At 41.3% G+C, this 19278-nt stretch overlaps 1 protein-coding gene across 2 annotated transcripts in view; it reads left to right on the top strand.

Annotated features, from left to right (window-relative positions):
* Positions 1–1194: 1194 nt before the first annotated feature.
* Positions 1195–19278, top strand: part of LOC135524022 (inhibitor of nuclear factor kappa-B kinase subunit alpha-like) — a 30199-nt gene continuing 12115 nt past the window's right edge. The window contains exons 1-12 of one of the 2 annotated variants that reach the window (XM_064951140.1): positions 1195–1587; positions 1798–1904; positions 11700–11794; positions 13176–13293; positions 13533–13602; positions 13684–13772; positions 13942–14031; positions 14166–14290; positions 14403–14510; positions 18428–18563; positions 18808–19002; positions 19167–19269. In XM_064951140.1, coding sequence (XP_064807212.1) covers positions 1800–1904; positions 11700–11794; positions 13176–13293; positions 13533–13602; positions 13684–13772; positions 13942–14031; positions 14166–14290; positions 14403–14510; positions 18428–18563; positions 18808–19002; positions 19167–19269 — 1234 coding nt within the window. In that variant the 5' untranslated portion in view covers positions 1195–1587; positions 1798–1799. Of the gene's footprint in view, positions 1628–1797; positions 1905–11699; positions 11795–13175; positions 13294–13532; positions 13603–13683; positions 13773–13941; positions 14032–14165; positions 14291–14402; positions 14511–18427; positions 18564–18807; positions 19003–19166; positions 19270–19278 lie in introns of both variants that reach the window. The other variant, XM_064951139.1, reaches the window with a different exon arrangement.

Genomic DNA, 19278 nt, shown 5'->3' with positions numbered 1-19278 from the left:
TAAAGGGTATAAGCAGACAATGAAAGCTCTTACAATATTTGATGATGACATTTCAGGCTATAGGCTACATGTGCACCACCATGTCAGAACAGTAGGTTAAATTATGAGGGGAAAAGGGACCAAATTATTAAGGTGAGCCACATGTGCTACTAACAGCTTACTATATAATAAACACTTTGTATTACTTTCTTAGCTACAGTATACATATATCCCTGGTATATTACATACTTTATGTAGCAGCATACAATACATTTTTTCGACTCACCTTGTTGTGCTGTGCTCACTTGAACAGGAAGGTGGCATGGCGGTCCTTCGTGGACAAATTTTGTCATCAAACTTTGTCATCAAAGTCTGTAATTCTCTGGATTTATGGTACTTTCAAGACAACTGAGAATTCTGAAATAATAAAGGTAGAATCATGGCATTAGTGATCTTCAGGCCCAAGTCTCCCAGTAGATTTTGCTGTGATGTAGTGTTCCAGTGAGTGACAGAACACTGAACTAATCACAGCGCAACTAGAGAACATTACCAACCCCAACACTTCGTATTTTCCGGTGGCTGCCCCACCACCGCAGAAAGCACTGAGCTAGGCTGAAACACCTGCATTTTGGAGCTGACTTACTCAAGAAAGCAAAAAAAGAGACCATGTTTTTATGTATATATATATACATTTTGTTTGCCTGTTTTGCATGTTATTTGGGCATTAATATGTGCCACATATTAGTCTGCAAACAATGTAAAAAATAAATAAATCATTGAGTTATTAAAGCTGCATAAAAACATGGTCTCTTTATTTTTAGTTATTACTTTTTTCGCTAAACAGGTGGGGCTCAAAACAGGTCCCATCTGCCCTGAATGGCAGGTCGCCACTTGGTTAAGGTAAGGGTCAGTTTTGGTAGGCTAGTCAGTTTAAGCATCAGCTGTTTCCTTATAGTCCATGGTACACCTAGGAAGGAACCACACACTGTACATGGGCGAAATACAACTGACAAAATACAACTGGCAGATCTTTTTTTTACACATAATTATGACAAAACGTTGGCTTAATACTAAATGTATCATTTTTTAAATAAAAAATAATTGCTAAAATCTGACTGGGCACGTGCCTTTGTGCCCCTTATGGACATGATGTCTCTTTCGGACACACCCCCATATCATTTTTTTCTCCTCAGAAAAGCAGCCGGGTTTTTTTGGCGACGTCACATCTAGGAAAGTACACATTCCTGTCATAGTGCATTACTCGCACACAAGAAGATCTTTCTTTTTATGAAGAAACGACCGCTGACTGTCTTATGAAATATCGTAATAATTAGCTATTATTACACCAAGATTTCTGTAATAACCAGCTACATTCTTTTTTTTTTTCAAGCAAATAGCGTTAGCTGGCTGTCCAACGAGCTAACTGTGCGATCTAACGTTAGCTAGCTATGTTTACTTTCGTCTTCAAGCTTCGTTGATCAGTCACGGGTGCAACAACCCTGCAAGGGAAACATGGGCGATTGTGAAGTTTAAACGTTTATCTTTATATTGCCCATTGATCAATTTTGTTTACGGACATCAGACAGGGGATCTAAATTAATAGCTAAGGTTAGTTAGCAACGCTAGCTGACTAGCAACACTAACGAAGGTATGGCAAACTTGAAAGTTGTTTAGCTAAATAGCGAACGTTAGCTAACTAGCACTAGCTGTAAACAGTAGCTATCAAGCTAACAGTTGCCGCATATGTGGCTAGTTAGAAATATTGACAATTTGCATAGCCAAATGTAACATTAATATTCCTTGTTATTACCGTTACAGCAATGGATAAGCCTCCTTTCAGACAAAACCAAAACTGCGGGAACTGGGAATTGAAAGAGAGATTGGGCATGGGCGGTTTTGCCCATGTCTACCTGTATCAACATCATGTAAGTATTTAACTAACGGCCACATTTTCATAAGTAACCCCTAGTACTCTTAAGCTGTTCCAGAGTCCAGACTTGAATCATGGTAGCTGAATACCCTGCCAAATCAGACAAAGAGTTGGATGTATGTTTACATATAGTTGAAAGGAAGTTAACCACTTCCTAGATATGAATAGTAAGCCTGACTGGATGATATCACAGCTCAAATTTGCCAGAAGATACATACCCTACTGTTACACTGAGCTGCAATCATGATTACTGTGACGCTGGTGTGTTAATGGGTTGGAAAATGTACCTCAATGCAGGGATGGGATATGCGCTGTTTTCCAAATTGTACCTTTATCCACAATGCTTCATGGAGAATGTTGGAATAATGCTAGTTTTTCTGAACACTGCCCTTTTTGTCCTCGTGCTAGCTAAGAGTAGACACAGCAGCCATTATGGAATGGCACATCATTTTGAACAACAAATGAGCTGATTGGCAAACACTGCCATTCCAAAATGGGTCACCGCAGCCGTGGCAACTGCTAGCTAGTAGGGCCGGGACGATACTGTATACACGTTAGTATCGTGGTACGGAAACAACAGAAAGCGAATTTAAATTCTTTAGTAAACAAACACCATTATGTTGTCATCCAGAGTCGAATGTATTTATTTTCCAAGCTAAAGCACACAACATTTTAAAGCAGGTTTTTAAAGGACCAATATAATTTGGTTTGCTTTCATGTTAAAAATGTTGCATTTGAAAAAATATTGCGAAATGGTATCGTCCTGGCCCTGCTAGCTAGCATGACGATGAAAAATTGCAGTATTTAAGTCTTCTCGATAGAGCAGTGTGAGTAAAGGTACAATTTGGAGTAGTGGCACATCCCATTGCTGCATTGATGTACGTTTTCCGATCTATAGCTCTCACGTGCTCCACGGAGAAGCTCATTGTAAACAAATATAACACGGAACCCAAACCGGCTGCGTGCGATCGTGCATACAATAATTTTGTCCTCCCGTACCACAAACGATACTGATGCGCAGGTTAAAATTTCAAAGCAAACTCTGAACCAATTACACTAATTTGGGGCCAGGTCAAAAAGCATTAAACATTTATGGCAATTTAGCTAGCTTGCACTTGCTAGCTAATTTGTCCTGGGATAACGTATAAACATTGAGTTGTTATTTTACCTGAAATGCACAAGGTCCTCTACTACGACAATTAATCCACACCTAAAACGGTCAACTGAATCGTTTCAAGTCATCTCTCCTCCTTCCAGGCTTTTTCTTTTCTGGACTTTATATTGCGATTGGCAACTTTCATAAATTAGGTGCATTACCGCCACTGACCTCGTTCGTCTTTCAGTCACCCACGTGGGTATAACCAAGGAGGAGATGGCATGTGGGTACCTGCATCTATAAACCAATGAGGAGATGGCAGAGGCAGAACTTTCTGCGCGATCTGCGTCACAAATAGAACTGACTTCTATTTTAGCCCTTGGCATCGCAGACGCTCGCGAGCAGTGTGGGTGCAATAATAGAATAATATAGATTTCTAAATGTATTTTGTAACGGTAGGGTCAGTATCTTTTGGCAAAGGTCAAATGCCACCACTTGAGAAAAACACCCTGTAGCTTAAAAATACCTTGCTGTTTTGTGTTCTTCTCACTGTGAATTCATAAGTGCTCATCTGTTGAGTTGACAAGATGAGATAATAGATGAGACTTGACTGTACCCCCCCTTGTTTCTAAGGACTGTGGTGGTTCATTTCTTTACTATCAAATGAGGAGAGACAAACTTATCACACAAGTCAGTTATACTTAAACTAAATATTTAATCACTTATTAATAAGTAAGCAGGTCAATAAAACACACATTTAAAGTGAATCAAATTAGTTTGATGGATACCCTAGGCTTTGTACGACATTATAAATTACGTCGAGATTTCATCTTAATTCACTCTAACTTTATGGAAAAAGGTTTAGTCAATAAATCCAGCAACTCCTCTCATGCAGTTTTATTTCAAATGTAGTACCCAGACAGAGAAAATCCAATAAGCGTTTTATAGTTACATCGTTAGGTTAAGTTAACCAAAAGTGGACACACTCCAATCAGTTTCTGAGACAGTTTCCCAGACTTTGTAGACAGTTTAATGCTTAAACCTCATCTTTATCAAATTATCCATTAAAGATACCAACTCAACCTACGTACGTCTACATATGGGTGGTTTAAATTGTATCTAATTATATTCCCAGAATTATTTGATCAAATCTCTAGTAATCGATTATACACACTGTCGTGTCTTTGGCTATGCCGGATTAATTGCTATGACATGCTATTCTATAAAATAATTTCTCCGTAATTAATATCACCTGATTGAGCTAATCATGTAAATGTAATTAGAGAGGGAGAGTAAATGTAACTAGAGAGTCGGACACCACAATAATATTTATAGACCTGTTATCTTCCGAATAAACTCCTTAAAGATTTAGTAATATTTTACATCAATAGCAGTCAACATTAATCATCATCTTACTTCTGTCTCATAATCCGAAAGTTGTTAATTCTAGGTTATCTTCAAGAACCCTGGCTAACAATTTCAATCAGCAATACAAAATTGGGTTTTATTATTTATTTACTAAATACCTAACTAATCACACAGGATTACATATACAAAGATTGAATTATTCCTAGATAATTCTTTACGTCATAGGAAAATGTCCCTAGCGGGCGGGTTAGATATGACAGCTTGTTACACAAAGGAAAAGGGTGAAAGAGCGGGAGACTGGGGAACAAAGGGAAGAAGCTGTGCTATCGTAAATACAGTATCTTATGCATTCTAAATTAACGCCCATTTGGAAAAGGAAAATGCAATAAATATTTACTCTGAGCTGCGCTTCAGTAGGTTGGTGGTAGATGGAAGAGCGTGTTGCCAAACCAAGTCCTCTGTCCTTTGAAGAATGTCTCTGGTGGTCATTTGGATAAGTTGTTGTGTGGTAGATGGGATACTCTGTCTGTTCCTTCCGAACCTGCGTTTGCAGCTGCGGTGGCTCACTCAATGGCTAGGAGGTATCACTTCTGTCGTGAATAAGAGTTCAAAGTTCATACCATTCGCAACCAAAGCTCATGCTGATATTGGCTTCGTTCTGTAGTTTTATCTGAACCATTCTGACATAGGATCGTCATCCTACCTCATTGGAACAGAGTTATGTTGTTGTCAAGGCTTTATATAGGAAGGGAGAAAAGGGGTGTGTGTCATAGTTTACAACCTCTGTCTCTTCACGTGGGCGGCCCACTGAGTGAGCAGCCCTAACTTATGAAAACCCACATCTCACGTTTTAGAAGGTAAAATCACATTTCATCCCATCACAAATAATTTCATATACAAACATTTAAATTGAACAACAATTCCATGTGAATCTGATAACTCTGATGTATAGACTTTCCACTGTAGAGTTTGTCATCTTATCATTGATGAGAATGTCTCAGATGACAACCGAACTGACATCATATTCATTAAGTACCACTGCACATGTTCAATTGTTCGGATTACCAGAATATAGTTAATTTCCCCCCACATACTGATGTTCCCAGAATCTCTATGTTAACCAAGTTTTTTTTAAATGTAACCTCAGTAGGTTAGAGAAGGAAAAAGGGGGGAAGAGGTATTTATGACTGTCATAAACCTAACCCCCAGGCCAACATCATGACAAGCCATACAATTTATCATATTTTCATATATTCACAGAATCCATATAAAACGTAAGAAATTCTTAGGTACTCACAACAACCATTCCATTTGCTTTTTCAAGGACTCTCCATAGCTACGAAGCAGCTCTCCAAACATACTCCCAGCACAACAAAAAAATACACTTTTGTTTCCTGGACAATGACCATGGGATCCTCTGGTTCTCTAACCTCCCCTCTCAATACCACCCCGTGATATTCTATGATGGGCAGTGAATGAACAGAACCCTAAGATAACGTTATATCAAAACTTATCCATTCAAACATCTGATTAAGCATATTTCTATGTTAATCCAAACGTCAGATTAAGACTCATTTCCATATTCACACAACTCTCATATCCCAGTCACACAATGCTATTCTCAAACATACCTAATCAATTAGTTTTTCAACAATATTTTAACCTGCAGAAATGAGAAAATATTCCTGTCTCATGACTCATTCCTAGGATAATGCAACTCATACATTTACATCTTTCAATACTTCTAAATTGTGGTACAGGTTTAAAACAATTACAAATGCACCTTACTATCTTATACTATATCACAAATGGTCTTAACTAGTTCACACAGATTCCGGATGTTTTCAACATTAAATGGCCAAAACAATTTCACACAGATTCTAGATATTTAACGCTAAATTACCAAACCCAGGGCATACCTGGCTAGCACATTTAAAATAATTGGAATTCACCACTTCTGAGGATCACTTTTTTCAGAATGAGGTCCTTCTTCCAATAGGGTTTCACCAGGTACCGTGTTTCACACAGAACCCAGAGTCACCCTGGCCACTCACCCCTACAGATCGCACCAATCCCCAATCTGATCAATTCAGTGTCGGGACCCCCATCACACATGAATACACACTCAGAGCCTACGTAACAGAGGCTTTTCTTAACTCGACCTCAATTGTTTTGCTCACCTTTATTTAAAAAAAAAAACTCAGTTCGAGATGTGGTATCCACACCGGTTCGCTGCATCTCAGAGCAAAGGTGGGTCCATCTTCTTTGTTCCCGAAGTGTGGTCTCCCTGAGATCCCTAGTGTGAGGGATCCCTCGTGCATGATTTACCCAGGTCGTCAGGAGCAGTCACCAAGTGAATATTCACATCCCATCCTCATCGCCAAATGTGGTGGTTCATTTCTTTGTCTCTCCTCATTTGATAGTAAACTTGTCACAAGTCAGAGTTATACTTTAAACTAAATCTTTAATACCTTATTAATAAGGAAGCAGGTCAATACAACACACGCGCATAAAGTGAATTGATTGAGTGCTCTACGATAATGATGGCTGGTTGACGATTCACGATCAAATGATTCGTTGAGAGCCCCGAGACAAAAGTACAATGGTCTTTTATAGCCAAGATACACCCCTTTCAACCTACATGACAAACAGATATATAGAATGAGTCAAGGTTAAGATTTGTATGAAAGTCTGCTATGTATTATAGGTATCTATCTGCTGTGTCAACAGTTTTCATTGTATAGAGACCAGTGTCTGTCCCTCCGACTCCAAACTGGAACCATCTTTCTCTGCTACCATATCGAACAGAAACATTAACTCATGCTCTGGAATGCTCATGCTCTTTAAAAACAAGTCTCTCACCGTTGCCACCTGCTATAGACCACCCTCTGCCCCCAGCTGTGCTCTGGACACCATATGTGAACTGATTGCCCCCCATCTATCTTCAGAGCTCGTGCTGCTAGGCGACCTAAACTGGAACATGCTTAACACCCCAGCCATCCTACAATCTAAACTTGATGCCCTCAATCTCACACAAATTATCAATGAATCTACCAGTTACCTCCCCAAAGCCTTAAACACGGGCACCCTCATAGATATCATCCTAACCAACTTGCCCTCTAAATACACCTCTGCTGTCTTCAACCAAGATCTCAGCGATCACTGCCTCAGTGCCTGCATCCGTAATGGGTCAGCGGTCAAACGACCTCCTCATCACTGTAAAACGCTCCCTGAAACACTTCAGCGAGCAGGCCTTTCTAATCGACCTGGCCGGGGTATGCTGGAAGGATATTGATCTCATCCCGTCAGTAGAGGATGCCTGGATATTTAAAAAAAAATGCCTTCCTAACCATCTTAACTTGTTCACGCTACACATTCCCCAAGGGCAACCACCCCCCCCGCTCAACTCAAAAGGTGGCGCACAGAATGCAGAAATATTTAACCTCCACACATTAACAAGTCCAATAGCTCAAATGAAAGATAAACACCTTGTTCATCTATCCAGCGAGACAGATTTCTAAAATGTTTTACGGCGAAAACATAGGACATATGTATGTCAACCACCACAAAGACACAGACGATATGTAGCCATTTTGTCGAACAAAAGATGCAATCACAAACGCAGGATTAAAAGAAAAATAATTCACTAACCTTTTGAAAATCTTCATCAGATGACAGTAATAGGACATGTTACACAGTACATTTATGTTTTTTTCAATAATATGCCATTTATATCCATAAATCTCCGTTTACATTGACGCCATGTTCAGAAAATCCTCAAAAATGTCCGGAGAAATTATAGATAGCTCCGCCAGATAACAGCAATACACATAAACTTTGACTAAATATACATGTTCTACATAAAGTTAGAAAGATACACTGCTTCTTAATGCAACCGCTTTGTCACATTTCTTTTTAATGTTACAGAAATAATTCACTATTCAATAATCTGAGACGGCGCTCAGACATAAGCAATATTTCTCCGCTATGTTGGAGTCAACAGAAATACAAAATTGCAACATAAATATTCCCTTACCTTTGATGGTCTTCGATCAGAATGTAGTGGAAGGAGTCATACTTACCCAATACATCGTTTTGTTTCAGTTCGTGTGTAGTTATAGTAGCATAGGCTAAGCGTGTCAGCTGAAATGCATCCAAAATGACTTCCCGGACAGTTGCGCATCAAAACTTCAAAATTACATATATGTTGACTAAACTGGTCAAACTAAGTGCAGAATCAGGCTTTAGGATGTTATAAACGTACAAAACAATTGGCGATTCAACCGGACAAAAGGAATTCTTCTAAGACCTTCTGGAACGGAGGGATGACTGTGTACAATTCGCGCTCGAACGCGCATGTATTTTCTCACGACACCCACTATTTTGCCTGCCAAAGGGTCAAAGCTCGCGGGATTTGCGCAATTAAACGCTCTACTGATAGAGGACATCTCGCGGAAGACATAGAAAGTGTTTCCAGATCCATAGCTGGTTGGGAAGGGTGGGGGCGATGATGTTGAAGTTGCCCCAACTTTCTGGATGCCAAAACTAGTTTGGGAGATTGCCTGCCCTGTGAGTTCTGCTATACTTACAGACATAATTCAAACGGTTTTAGAAGCTTTAGAGTGTTTTATTATTATTATTATTATTATTACTATTATTATTATATGCATATATTAGCAATTTTGGACATTTCTTTTCAGTTTACTATGGGCACGCAATTCATCCAAAGGGGGCAGTATTATGCCTAGCCTTATGCCTAACAGGTTTTAAATAAACATGCCCCATTCAAGAAATGTAGAACCAGGAACAGATATAGCCCTTGGTTCTCCCCAGACCTGACTGCCCTTAACCAACACAAAAACATCCTATGGCGTTCTGCATTAACTTCGAACAGCCCCCGTGATATGCAGCTGTTCAGGGAAGCTAGAACTATTATACACAGGCAGTTAGAAAAGCCAAGGCTAGATTTTTCAAGCAGAAATTTGCTTCCTGCAACACTAACTCAAAATAGTTCTGGGACACTGTAAAGTCCATGGAGAATAAGAACACCTCCTCCCAGCTGCCCACTGCACTGAAGATAGGAAACACTGTCACCACTGATAAATCCACCATAATTGAGAATTTCAATAAGCATTTTTCTACGGCTGGCCATACTTTCCACCTGGCTACTTCTACCCCGGTCAACAGCACTGCACCCCCCACAGCAACTCGCCCAAGCCTTCCCCATTTCTCATTCTCCCAAATCCGTTCAGCTGATGTTCTGAAAGAGCTGCAAAATCTGGACCCCTACAAATCAGCCGGGCTAGACAATCTGGACCCTTTCTTTCTAAAATTATCTGCCAAAATTGTTGCCACCCCTATTACTAGCCTGTTCAACCTCTCTTTCGTGTCGTCTGAGATTCCCAAAGATTGGAAAGCAGCTGCGGTCATCCCCCTCTTCAAAGGGGGGGACACTCTTGACCCAAACTGCTACAGACATATATCTATCCTACCATGCCTTTCTAAGGTCTTCGAAAGCCAAGTCAACAAACAGATTACCGACCATTTCAAATCTCACCATACCTTCTCTGCTATGCAATCTGGTTTCAGAGCTGGTCATGGGTGCACCTCAGCCACGCTCAAGGTCCTAAACAATATCTTAACCGCCATCGATAAGAAACATTACTGTGCAGCCGTGTTCATTGATCTGGCCAAGGCTTTCGACTCTGTCAATCACCACATCCTCATCGGCAGACTCGACAGCCTTGGTTTCTCAAATGATTGCCTCGCCTGGTTCACCAACTACTTCTCTGGTAGAGTTCAGTGTGTCAAATCGGAGGGTCTGCTGTCCGGACCTCTGGCAGTCTCTATGGGGGTGCCACAGGGTTCAATTCTTGGACCGACTCTCTTCTCTGTATACATCAATGAGGTTGCTCTTGCTGCTGGTGAGTCTCTGATCCACCTCTACGCAGACGACACCATTCTGTATACTTCTGGCCCTTCTTTGGACACTGTGTTAACAACCCTCCAGGCAAGCTTCAATGCCATACAACTCTCCTTCCGTGGCCTCCAATTGCTCTTAAATACAAGTGAAACTAAATGCATGCTTTTCAACCTATCGCTACCCGCACCTGCCCGCCTGTCCAACATCACTACTCTGGACGGCTCTGACTTAGAATACGTGGACAACTACAAATACTTAGGTGTCTGGTTAGACTGTAAACTCTCCTTCCAGACCCATATCAAACATCTCCAATCCAAAGTTAAATCTAGAATTGGCTTCCTATTTCGCAACAAAGCATCCTTCACTCATGCTGCCAAACATACCCTTGTAAAACTGACCATCCTACCAATCCTCGACTTTGGCGATGTCATTTACAAAATAGCCTCCAATACCCTACTCAACAAATTGGATGCAGTCTATCACAGTGCAATCTGTTTTGTCACCAAATCCCCATATACTACCCACCATTGCGACCTGTACGCTCTCGTTGGCTGGCCCTCGCTTCATACTCGTCGTCAAACCCACTGGCTCCATGTCATCTACAAGACCCTGCTAGGTAAAGTCCCCCCTTATCTCAGCACGCTGGTCACCATAGCATCTCCCACCTGTAGCACACGCTCCAGCAGGTATATCTCTCTAGTCACCACCAAAGACCAATTCTTTCTTTGGCCGCCTCTCCTTCCAGTTCTCTGCTGCCAATGACTGGAACAAACTACAAAAATCTCTGAAACTGGAAACACTTATCTCCCTCACTAGCTTTAAGCACCAACTGTCAGAGCAGCTCACAGATTACTGCACCTGTATGTAGCCCACCTATATTTTAGCCCAAACAACTACCTCTTTCCCTACTGTATTTTATTTATTTATTTTGCTCCTTTGCACCCCATTATTTTTATTTCTACTTTGCACATTCTTCCATTGCAAATCTACCATTCCAGTGTTTTACTTGCTATATTGTATTTACTTTGTCACCATGGCCATTTTTTGCCTTTACCTCCCTTATCTCACCTCATTTGCTCACATCGTATATAGATTTGTTGATACTGTATTATTGACTGTATGTTTGTTTACTCCATGGTTAACTCTGTGTCGTTGTATGTGTCGAACTGCTTTGCTTTATCTTGGCTAGGTCGCAATTGTAAATGAGAACTTGTTCTCAACTTGCCTACCTGGTTAAATAAAGGTGAAATAAATAAAAATAAATAAAAAATGCTCTTTAGGTTTTATCACCCAAAAGACATTGTAAATCTCCTGTGTTACCTCCCAGAGGCCCATCCTCAGTAAAACACCCATTTGATGCAATAAAAGTATTACAACATAATCTTGCTATTTTTCCACCATAGGACACATCAGAAAAAATTGCGGTGAAAATGTGTCGCCTGGAGTTGACAGCAAGAAACAAAGATAGATGGAGCAGAGAGATCCAGATCATGAAAAAGTTTGTCTGTCATATTATCCTATGTACATCATTGAATGCCACACACGTTTGAACTGGGTGACATTTACTTTTTCAATGAGTGAAATATCGGCATTTTCTTCTTGTATAGTGCATTCGGAAAGTATTCAGACCACTTGACTTTTTCCACATTTTGTTACGTTACAGCCTTATTGTCAAATTGTTTAAATTGTCTTTTCCCCCTCATCAATCCACACGTAATTCCCCATAATGACAAAGCAAAAACAGGTTTTTAGAAATGTTTGCAAATATATTAACAAACTGAATTCACATGTACAGAAGTATTCAGACCCATTGCCTAGTACTTTGTTGAAACACCTTTGGTAGTGATTACAGCCTCGAGTCTTCTTGGGTATGATGCTACAAGCTTAACACACCTGTATTTGGGGAGTTTCTCCCATTATTCTCTGCAGATGCTCTGTCAGGTTGGATGGGGAGCATCGCTGCACAGCTAATTTCAGGTCTCTCCAAAGATGTTCGATCAGACCTTCATCATACCTTGTTTCTCATGGTTTACACTGTATTTATCAAGTACAAAGTCTTTAGGTGCCTTTTGGAAAACTCCAAGCTCGATGTCATGTGCCTTTTACTGAGAAGTGGCTTCAGTCTGTCCACTCTACCATAAAGGCCTGTTTGGTGGAGTGCTGCAGAGATGGTTGTCCTTCTGGAAGATTCTCCCATCGCCACAGAGGCACTCCTGAGCTCTGTCGGAGAGACCATCGGGTTATTAGTCACCACCCTGACCAAGGCCCTTCTCCCCCGATTTCTCAGTTTGGCAAGGCGGCCAGCTCTAGGAAGAGTCTTGGTGGTTCCAAACTTCTTCCATTTAAGAAGGATGGAGACCACTGTGTTCTTGGGGACATTCAATGCTGCAGACATTTTTTGCTACCCTTCCCCCGGGTCTGTGCCTTGACCCAATCCTGTCTCGCAGCTCTACAGTAAATTCCTTCCACCTCATGGCATCATGGTTTTTGCTCTGACATGCACTGTCAACTGTGGGACCTTATATAGAAAGGTGTGTGCCTTCCCAAATAATTTCCAATCAATTGAATTTACCACAGGTGGACTCCAAGTTGTAGAAACATCTCAAGGATGATCAATGGAAACAGGATGCACCTGAGCTCCATTTCGAGTCTCATAGCAAAGGGTCTAAATACTTATGTAAATAAGTAAATACATGTTTAATACGTTTGCTTTGTTGTTATGGGTTATTGTGTGGAGATGAGGCATTTTTATTTTTATTTAATCTATTTTACAATAAGGCTGTAATGTATGAGGATGTATGTAATGTATGAGGAAAAAGTTAAGTGGTCTGAATATTTTCCAGATGCACTGTAGTACATTGTTTTTCTTGCCTATTCAGGTTGAGTAATCTCAATGTAGTGACAGCCAGAGATGTGCCAGAGGAGATGAAGCACATTGCCTTAAACGATCTTCCACTGCTGGCCATGGAGTACTGTTCCAAGGGAGACCTCAGAAAGGTTGGGCAGCTGAAGATGAATACTTTATTGTCCATTCCCCTTATAGTCCACACATTTTTTCTTATATTTGCTATAAACCCCCTTGACATATACAGACTTCCGAGTGGCGTCAGCCATGTTGCAGTGCCCCTAGATCAGTGAGGGGTTAAATGCCTCGCATACGGGCACAGTGACACACATGGTTCTGTCATATGAGCAGGCATTTGTCCAACAATGTGTTTTATGTTTGAATTTGACAGATGCTGGGCAAGCCTGAAAATTGCTGTGGACTGAAAGAAAGTGAAGTACTTTCCCTGCTCAATGACGTTGGTATGTACTGTACCCCACTGTTGTATTGTGTATAATTGTGGGTCTGCATAGAACTGATTTCTGAATGGTCTTTATATGCAGGTTCAGGCATCCAGTATTTGCATGAAAACAAGATCATACACAGAGACCTTAAACCAGAAAACATAGTGCTACAGGAAGTCAATGGAAAGGTAACCAAATATTTATGGACCAGCACACAGTGTTATCATGTTTTTTAAATATTATACCTGTTTACATTTTTGTGTTATTGATGTTCTCTGGTGTGACTTTGTCTGTTTATTTTGAAAGACTACTGTTAATCTTGCAATCTTAATATGTCACAATGTTTTCCTTGTTCAGTTGGTTCACAAAATTATAGACTTGGGCTATGCCAAAGACTTGGACCAGGGGAGTCTGTGCACTTCATTTGTGGGAACACTGCAATACCTGGTGAGCATATTATCCCTCCTGCAAGCACTCCTAGATTCCTGTTGACTTAACGTTGCGACATTGTCTCTGTCTGTTAGTCACAATTGATTAAAACCGGACTTACTAATTGATACTTGCATATCTTTTCCCCCCAGGCCCCTGAATTATTTGAGAATAAGCCTTACACTGTCACAGTGGACTACTGGAGTTTTGGCACAATGATATTTGAATGCAGTTGTGGGTTCCGGCCTTTTCTGCACAATCTTCAGCCTGTCCAGTGGTAGTTGTCCCTGCACATTTGACAGTTTTCAAGTTTTAGTTTCAATTCTGAGTGATCCTCCAAGGGAGACTAGGTAACCACCCTGAATGCCATTTGATATGTTATTCCTCAGGGCCAGCAAAGTGAGGAACAAAGGTCCCAAAGACATCATGGCTGTGGAGGAATTGAATGGGGAAGTCAGATTCTCCACACATTTACCATACCCCAACAATCTGAGCAGGTCAGACACCGTCACATATTCTATTCTAGTGTCATTATTACAGTGCTTTCAGAAAGTATTCATACCCCTTGACTTATTCTACATGTTGTTACAGCCTGATTTCAAAATGGATCAAATATATTTTTCTCTCTCGCCCATCTACACACAATACCCCATAGTGACAGTGGAAACATGTTTTTGGAAATGTATTGTATGTGAAATGCAGAAATCAAATTTGAATAAGCCTTTTCTATGACACTCCAAATTGAGCTAAGTTCCATCCAATTTCCTTTGATCATCCTTGATGTCACTACAACTTGATTTGGAGTCCACCTTTGGCAATTGTTTGGACATGTTTTTAGAAAGAAACACATCTGTCTATGAGGTCCCATAGTTGACAGTCCATGTCAGAGCAGAAACTCTCATTAAGTCCAAGGAACTGTCCGTAGATCTCCGAGAGAGAATTGTGAGGAGGCATATCTGGGGAAGGGTATAAAACAATTTCTAGTCTTGAAAGATTCCAAGAGTACAGTCGTCTCCATCATTGGGAAACTGAAAAAATATTGAACTACCCAGACGCTGCCTAGAGCTGGCCGTCCAACCAAACTGAGGAACTGTGCAAGAAGGACCTTGTCAGGGAGGTGACCCAAAAACACAATGACCACTCTGACAGAAATACAGAGTTCCTTGGTTGAGATGGGAGAACCAGCTCACTTCACCAATCTGGGCCTTATGGGAGAGTGGCCAGACAGAAGCTACTCCTGAGAAACAAAGCACATGACGGCACGCTTGGAGTTTGCAAAAAGGCATGTGAAAAACTCTTGAACATAATGCAAAAGATTCTGTGGTCTGACGAGAACCTCTTTGGCCTGAATTCAAAACTATATGTCTGGAGAAAAATACAGGCAAATCCTTGATGAGAACCTGTTTCAGAGTGGAAACTACCTTTGACCGGGGCAAAGATTCACATTCCAACAGGACGATGACTTCAAGCAAACAGCCAAAGCAACACTTGAATGGCTTCAGAACAAGAATGTGAAAACCCTTGAGTGGCCCAGACTTGAATTCCATTGAAAATCTGTGGAAGCTCCCCATCTAACTTAATAGGGCTTGAGAAAATCTGCAAGGAAGAATTGTAGAAAATCCCCAAATCCAGATATGCAAAACTGATACAGACATACCCAAGATGACTCAAAGCTGTAATCGGTTCTACAAAGTATTGACTTGGGTGTGAATACTTATGTAAATTAGATATCTGTATTTAATCTTCAATAAATTTGCAACAATTTCTAAAAACATGTTTTCACTTTGTCATTATGGGGTATTGTGTGTAGATGTGTAATTAAAAATATATATAATTTAAATTCAGGCTGTAACACAATTGTGGAATAAGTCAAGGGGTATGAATACTTTCTGAAGGCACTGTAACCACCGGTCTTATTCTGTCTGTGTATAGCAGGGGTGCCCAGCTCTGGACCTCGAGGGATGTGTATGCTGGTTTTCATCAAAATCAAATTTATTTATATAGTCCTTCTTACATCAGCTAATATGTCAAAGTGCTGTACAGAAACCATGCCTAAACCCCAAACAGCAAGCAATACAGGTGTAGAAGCACGGTGGCTAGGAAAAACTCCCTAGAAAGGCCAAAACCTAGGAAGAAACCAGGCTATGAGGGGTGGCCAGTCCTCTTCTGGCTGTGCTGGGTGAAGATTATAACAGAACATGGCCAAGATGTTCAAATGTTTATATATATATATATATATATATATATATATATATATATATATATATATATATATATATATATATATATATATATATATATATTTTTTTAAATATTTTACTAGGCAAGTCAGTTAAGAACAAATTCTTATTTTCAATGACGGCCTAGGAACAGTGGGTTAACTGCCTGTTCAGGGGCAGAACGGCAGATTTGTACCTTGTCAGCTCGGGGATTTGAACTTGCAACCTTTCAGTTACTAGTCCAACGCTCTAACCACTAGGCTACCCTGCCGCACCAAGATGTAGATGACCAGCAGGGTCAAATAGTAATCACAGTGAACAGGTCAGGGTTCCAGGCAGAACAGTTGAAACTGGAGCAGCAGCACAGCCAGGTGGACTGGGGACAACAAGGAGTCATCATGCCAAGTAGTCCTGAGGCATGGTCCTTCCGAGAGAGAGAATTAGAGAGAGCATACTTAAATTCACACAGGACACCGAATAAGACAGGAGAAATACTCCAGATATAACAGACTGACCCTAGCCCCCCGACACAAAGTCCTGCAGCATAAATACTGGAGGCTGAGACAGGAGGGGTCTGGAGACACTGTGGCCCCATCCGATTACCCCTCGGACAGGGGCCAAACAGGCAGGATATAACACCACCCACTTTGCCAAAGCACAGCCCCCACACCACTAGAGGGATATCTTCAACCACAAATTTACCATCCTGAGACGAGGCAGAGTATAGCCCACAAAGATCTCCGCCACGGCACAACCCAAAGGGGGGGGGGGCGCCTACCCAGACAGGAAGACCACATCAGTGATTCAGACCACTCAAGTGACGCACACCTCCGAGGGACGGCATGGAAGAGCACCAGTAAGCCAGTGACTCAGGCCCTGTAATAGGGTTAGAGGCAGAGAATCCCAGTGGAGAGAGGGGAACCGGCCAGGCAGAGACAGCAAGGGCCGTTCGTTGCTCCAGTGCCTTTCCGTTCACCTTCACACTCCTGGGCCAGACTACATTCAATCATAGGACATACTGAAGAGATGAGTCTTCAGTAAAGACTTAAAGGTTGAGACCGAGTCTGCGTCTCTCACGTGGGTGGTTAGACCCACGTGAGTGTAGGTATGTACGGCAGGACCAAATCGGAAAGATGGGTAGGAGCAAGCCCATGTAATGCTTTGTAGGTTAGCAGTAAAACCTTGAAATCAGCCCTTGCCTTAACAGGAAGCCAGTGTAGGGAGGCTAGCACTGGAGTAATATGATACATTTTTGGGGTTCTAGTCAGGATTCTAGCAGCCGTATTTAGCACTAACTGAAGTTTATTTAGTGCTGTATCCGGGTAGCCGGAAAGTAGAGCATTGCAGTAGTCTAACCTAGAAGTAACAAAAGCATGGGCAAATTTTTCTGCATAATTTTTGGACAGAAATTGTCACATCTCTGTTTTGTCCGAGTTTGAAGTAGAAAGTTTGCAGCCATCCACTTCCTTATGTCTGAAACACAGGCTTCCAGCGAGGGCAATTTTGCGGCTTTACCATGTTTCATTGAAATGTACAGCTGTGTGTCATCCGCATAGCAGTGAAAGTTAACATTATGTTTTCGAATGACATCCCCAAGAGGTAAAATATATAGTGAAAACAATAGTGGTCCTAAAACGGAACCTTGAGGAACACCGAAATTTACAGTTGATGTGTCAGAGGACAACCATTCACTGAGACAAACTGATATCTTTCCGACAGATAAGATCTAAACCAGGCCAGAACTTGTCCGTGTAGACCAATTTGGGTTTCCAATCTCTCCAAAATAATATGGTGATCGATGGTATCAAAAGCAGCGCTAAGGTCTAGGAGCACGAGGACAGATGCAGAGCCTTGGTCTGACGCCATTAAAGGTCATCATCCTTATCTTTTAGACACAGACTAATTTTCAACCTGGTAAACCAGGGTCCTGTTCATTAGGGTGCCAAGTAACAGAACATTGAGATAAATAAAAAAAATCTCATTGTGGAGAACAAATATGGTTGTCTGTCAAAAGTAGAACAGGGAATCGTGTCAGCTCAATTTATGACCACATTCTGAAAGTTTCACCTCATTGAGCAGCATAAATCGAAAACCAAGATGATAACTTGAGGGAAACGACCTTGACCTGTATAGATTGAATTTGTTTCCCCTCCACCGGGGGGGGGGGGGTGTTAACATGCATTGCACTCATTCAGGACACTCCTGGAGCCCATGGAGATGCTGCTGCAGCTGATGCTGAAATGGGACCCTGTCCAGAGAGGAGGCAAGACTAACGCTGACAGCAAGAAACCCCTGTGCTTTGAAGTGCTGGAACAGATATTATGCATGAGGGTTAGTTCTGTAATGTATCATGCTGTTATCTCTTGAGCTAACAATAAGTGTCTCTCAAGGCTGGGCTCTTATTTGATTTTTAACGCTGTAACGCTTATATTTCCCATAGTGTGTTAATGTACACATAATATATTTTTTAAACAAATGTTAAGTTTGCCTGCTCGTGCTTGTTATTTTGGATTGACTCTATCTGCTAGCCAATCAGCTTCCATTATTTTACCCATATAATTTATCCCATTGGCAGGTTGTCCACATCCTGAACATGACCACGGCCCAGGTCCACTCATTCCAGCTGGCCCCAGATGAGAGCCTCCATAGCCTGCAGCGCCGCATCGAGACTGAGACCAAGATTGAGTTGGTCAACCAGGAGCTGCTGCAGGAGACAGGGGTTTCGCTGGACCCCAGGAAGCCCGCAGCCCAGTGTGTCCTCGAGGGGGTGGTAAAGACTTTGCTTCCACATTGCTATTTCAGTGTTGTAATGTTGTATTTTGTTAGAATATAGTTTTGATACAGCACATTGGAAAATCTTTAATCACCTGTTTAGCATTAACATATTTAGCAATTGACCACCATGTAAAGTGGTTGTCTTTGTGTGTTGTGCAGCGAGGCTGGGACAGTTACATAATCTATTTGTTTGACAAGAGTCTCACCAAGTACTCTGGTCCCTTCAGTGCTAGACAGCTGCCTGATAAAGTCAACACTATTGGTGAGTACT

This window comes from Oncorhynchus masou, chromosome 31 (assembly GCF_036934945.1).
Source record: "Oncorhynchus masou masou isolate Uvic2021 chromosome 31, UVic_Omas_1.1, whole genome shotgun sequence".
Taxonomy (NCBI): Eukaryota; Metazoa; Chordata; class Actinopteri; order Salmoniformes; family Salmonidae; genus Oncorhynchus; species Oncorhynchus masou.
This window is presented reverse-complemented; position numbering and strand designations above follow the sequence as displayed.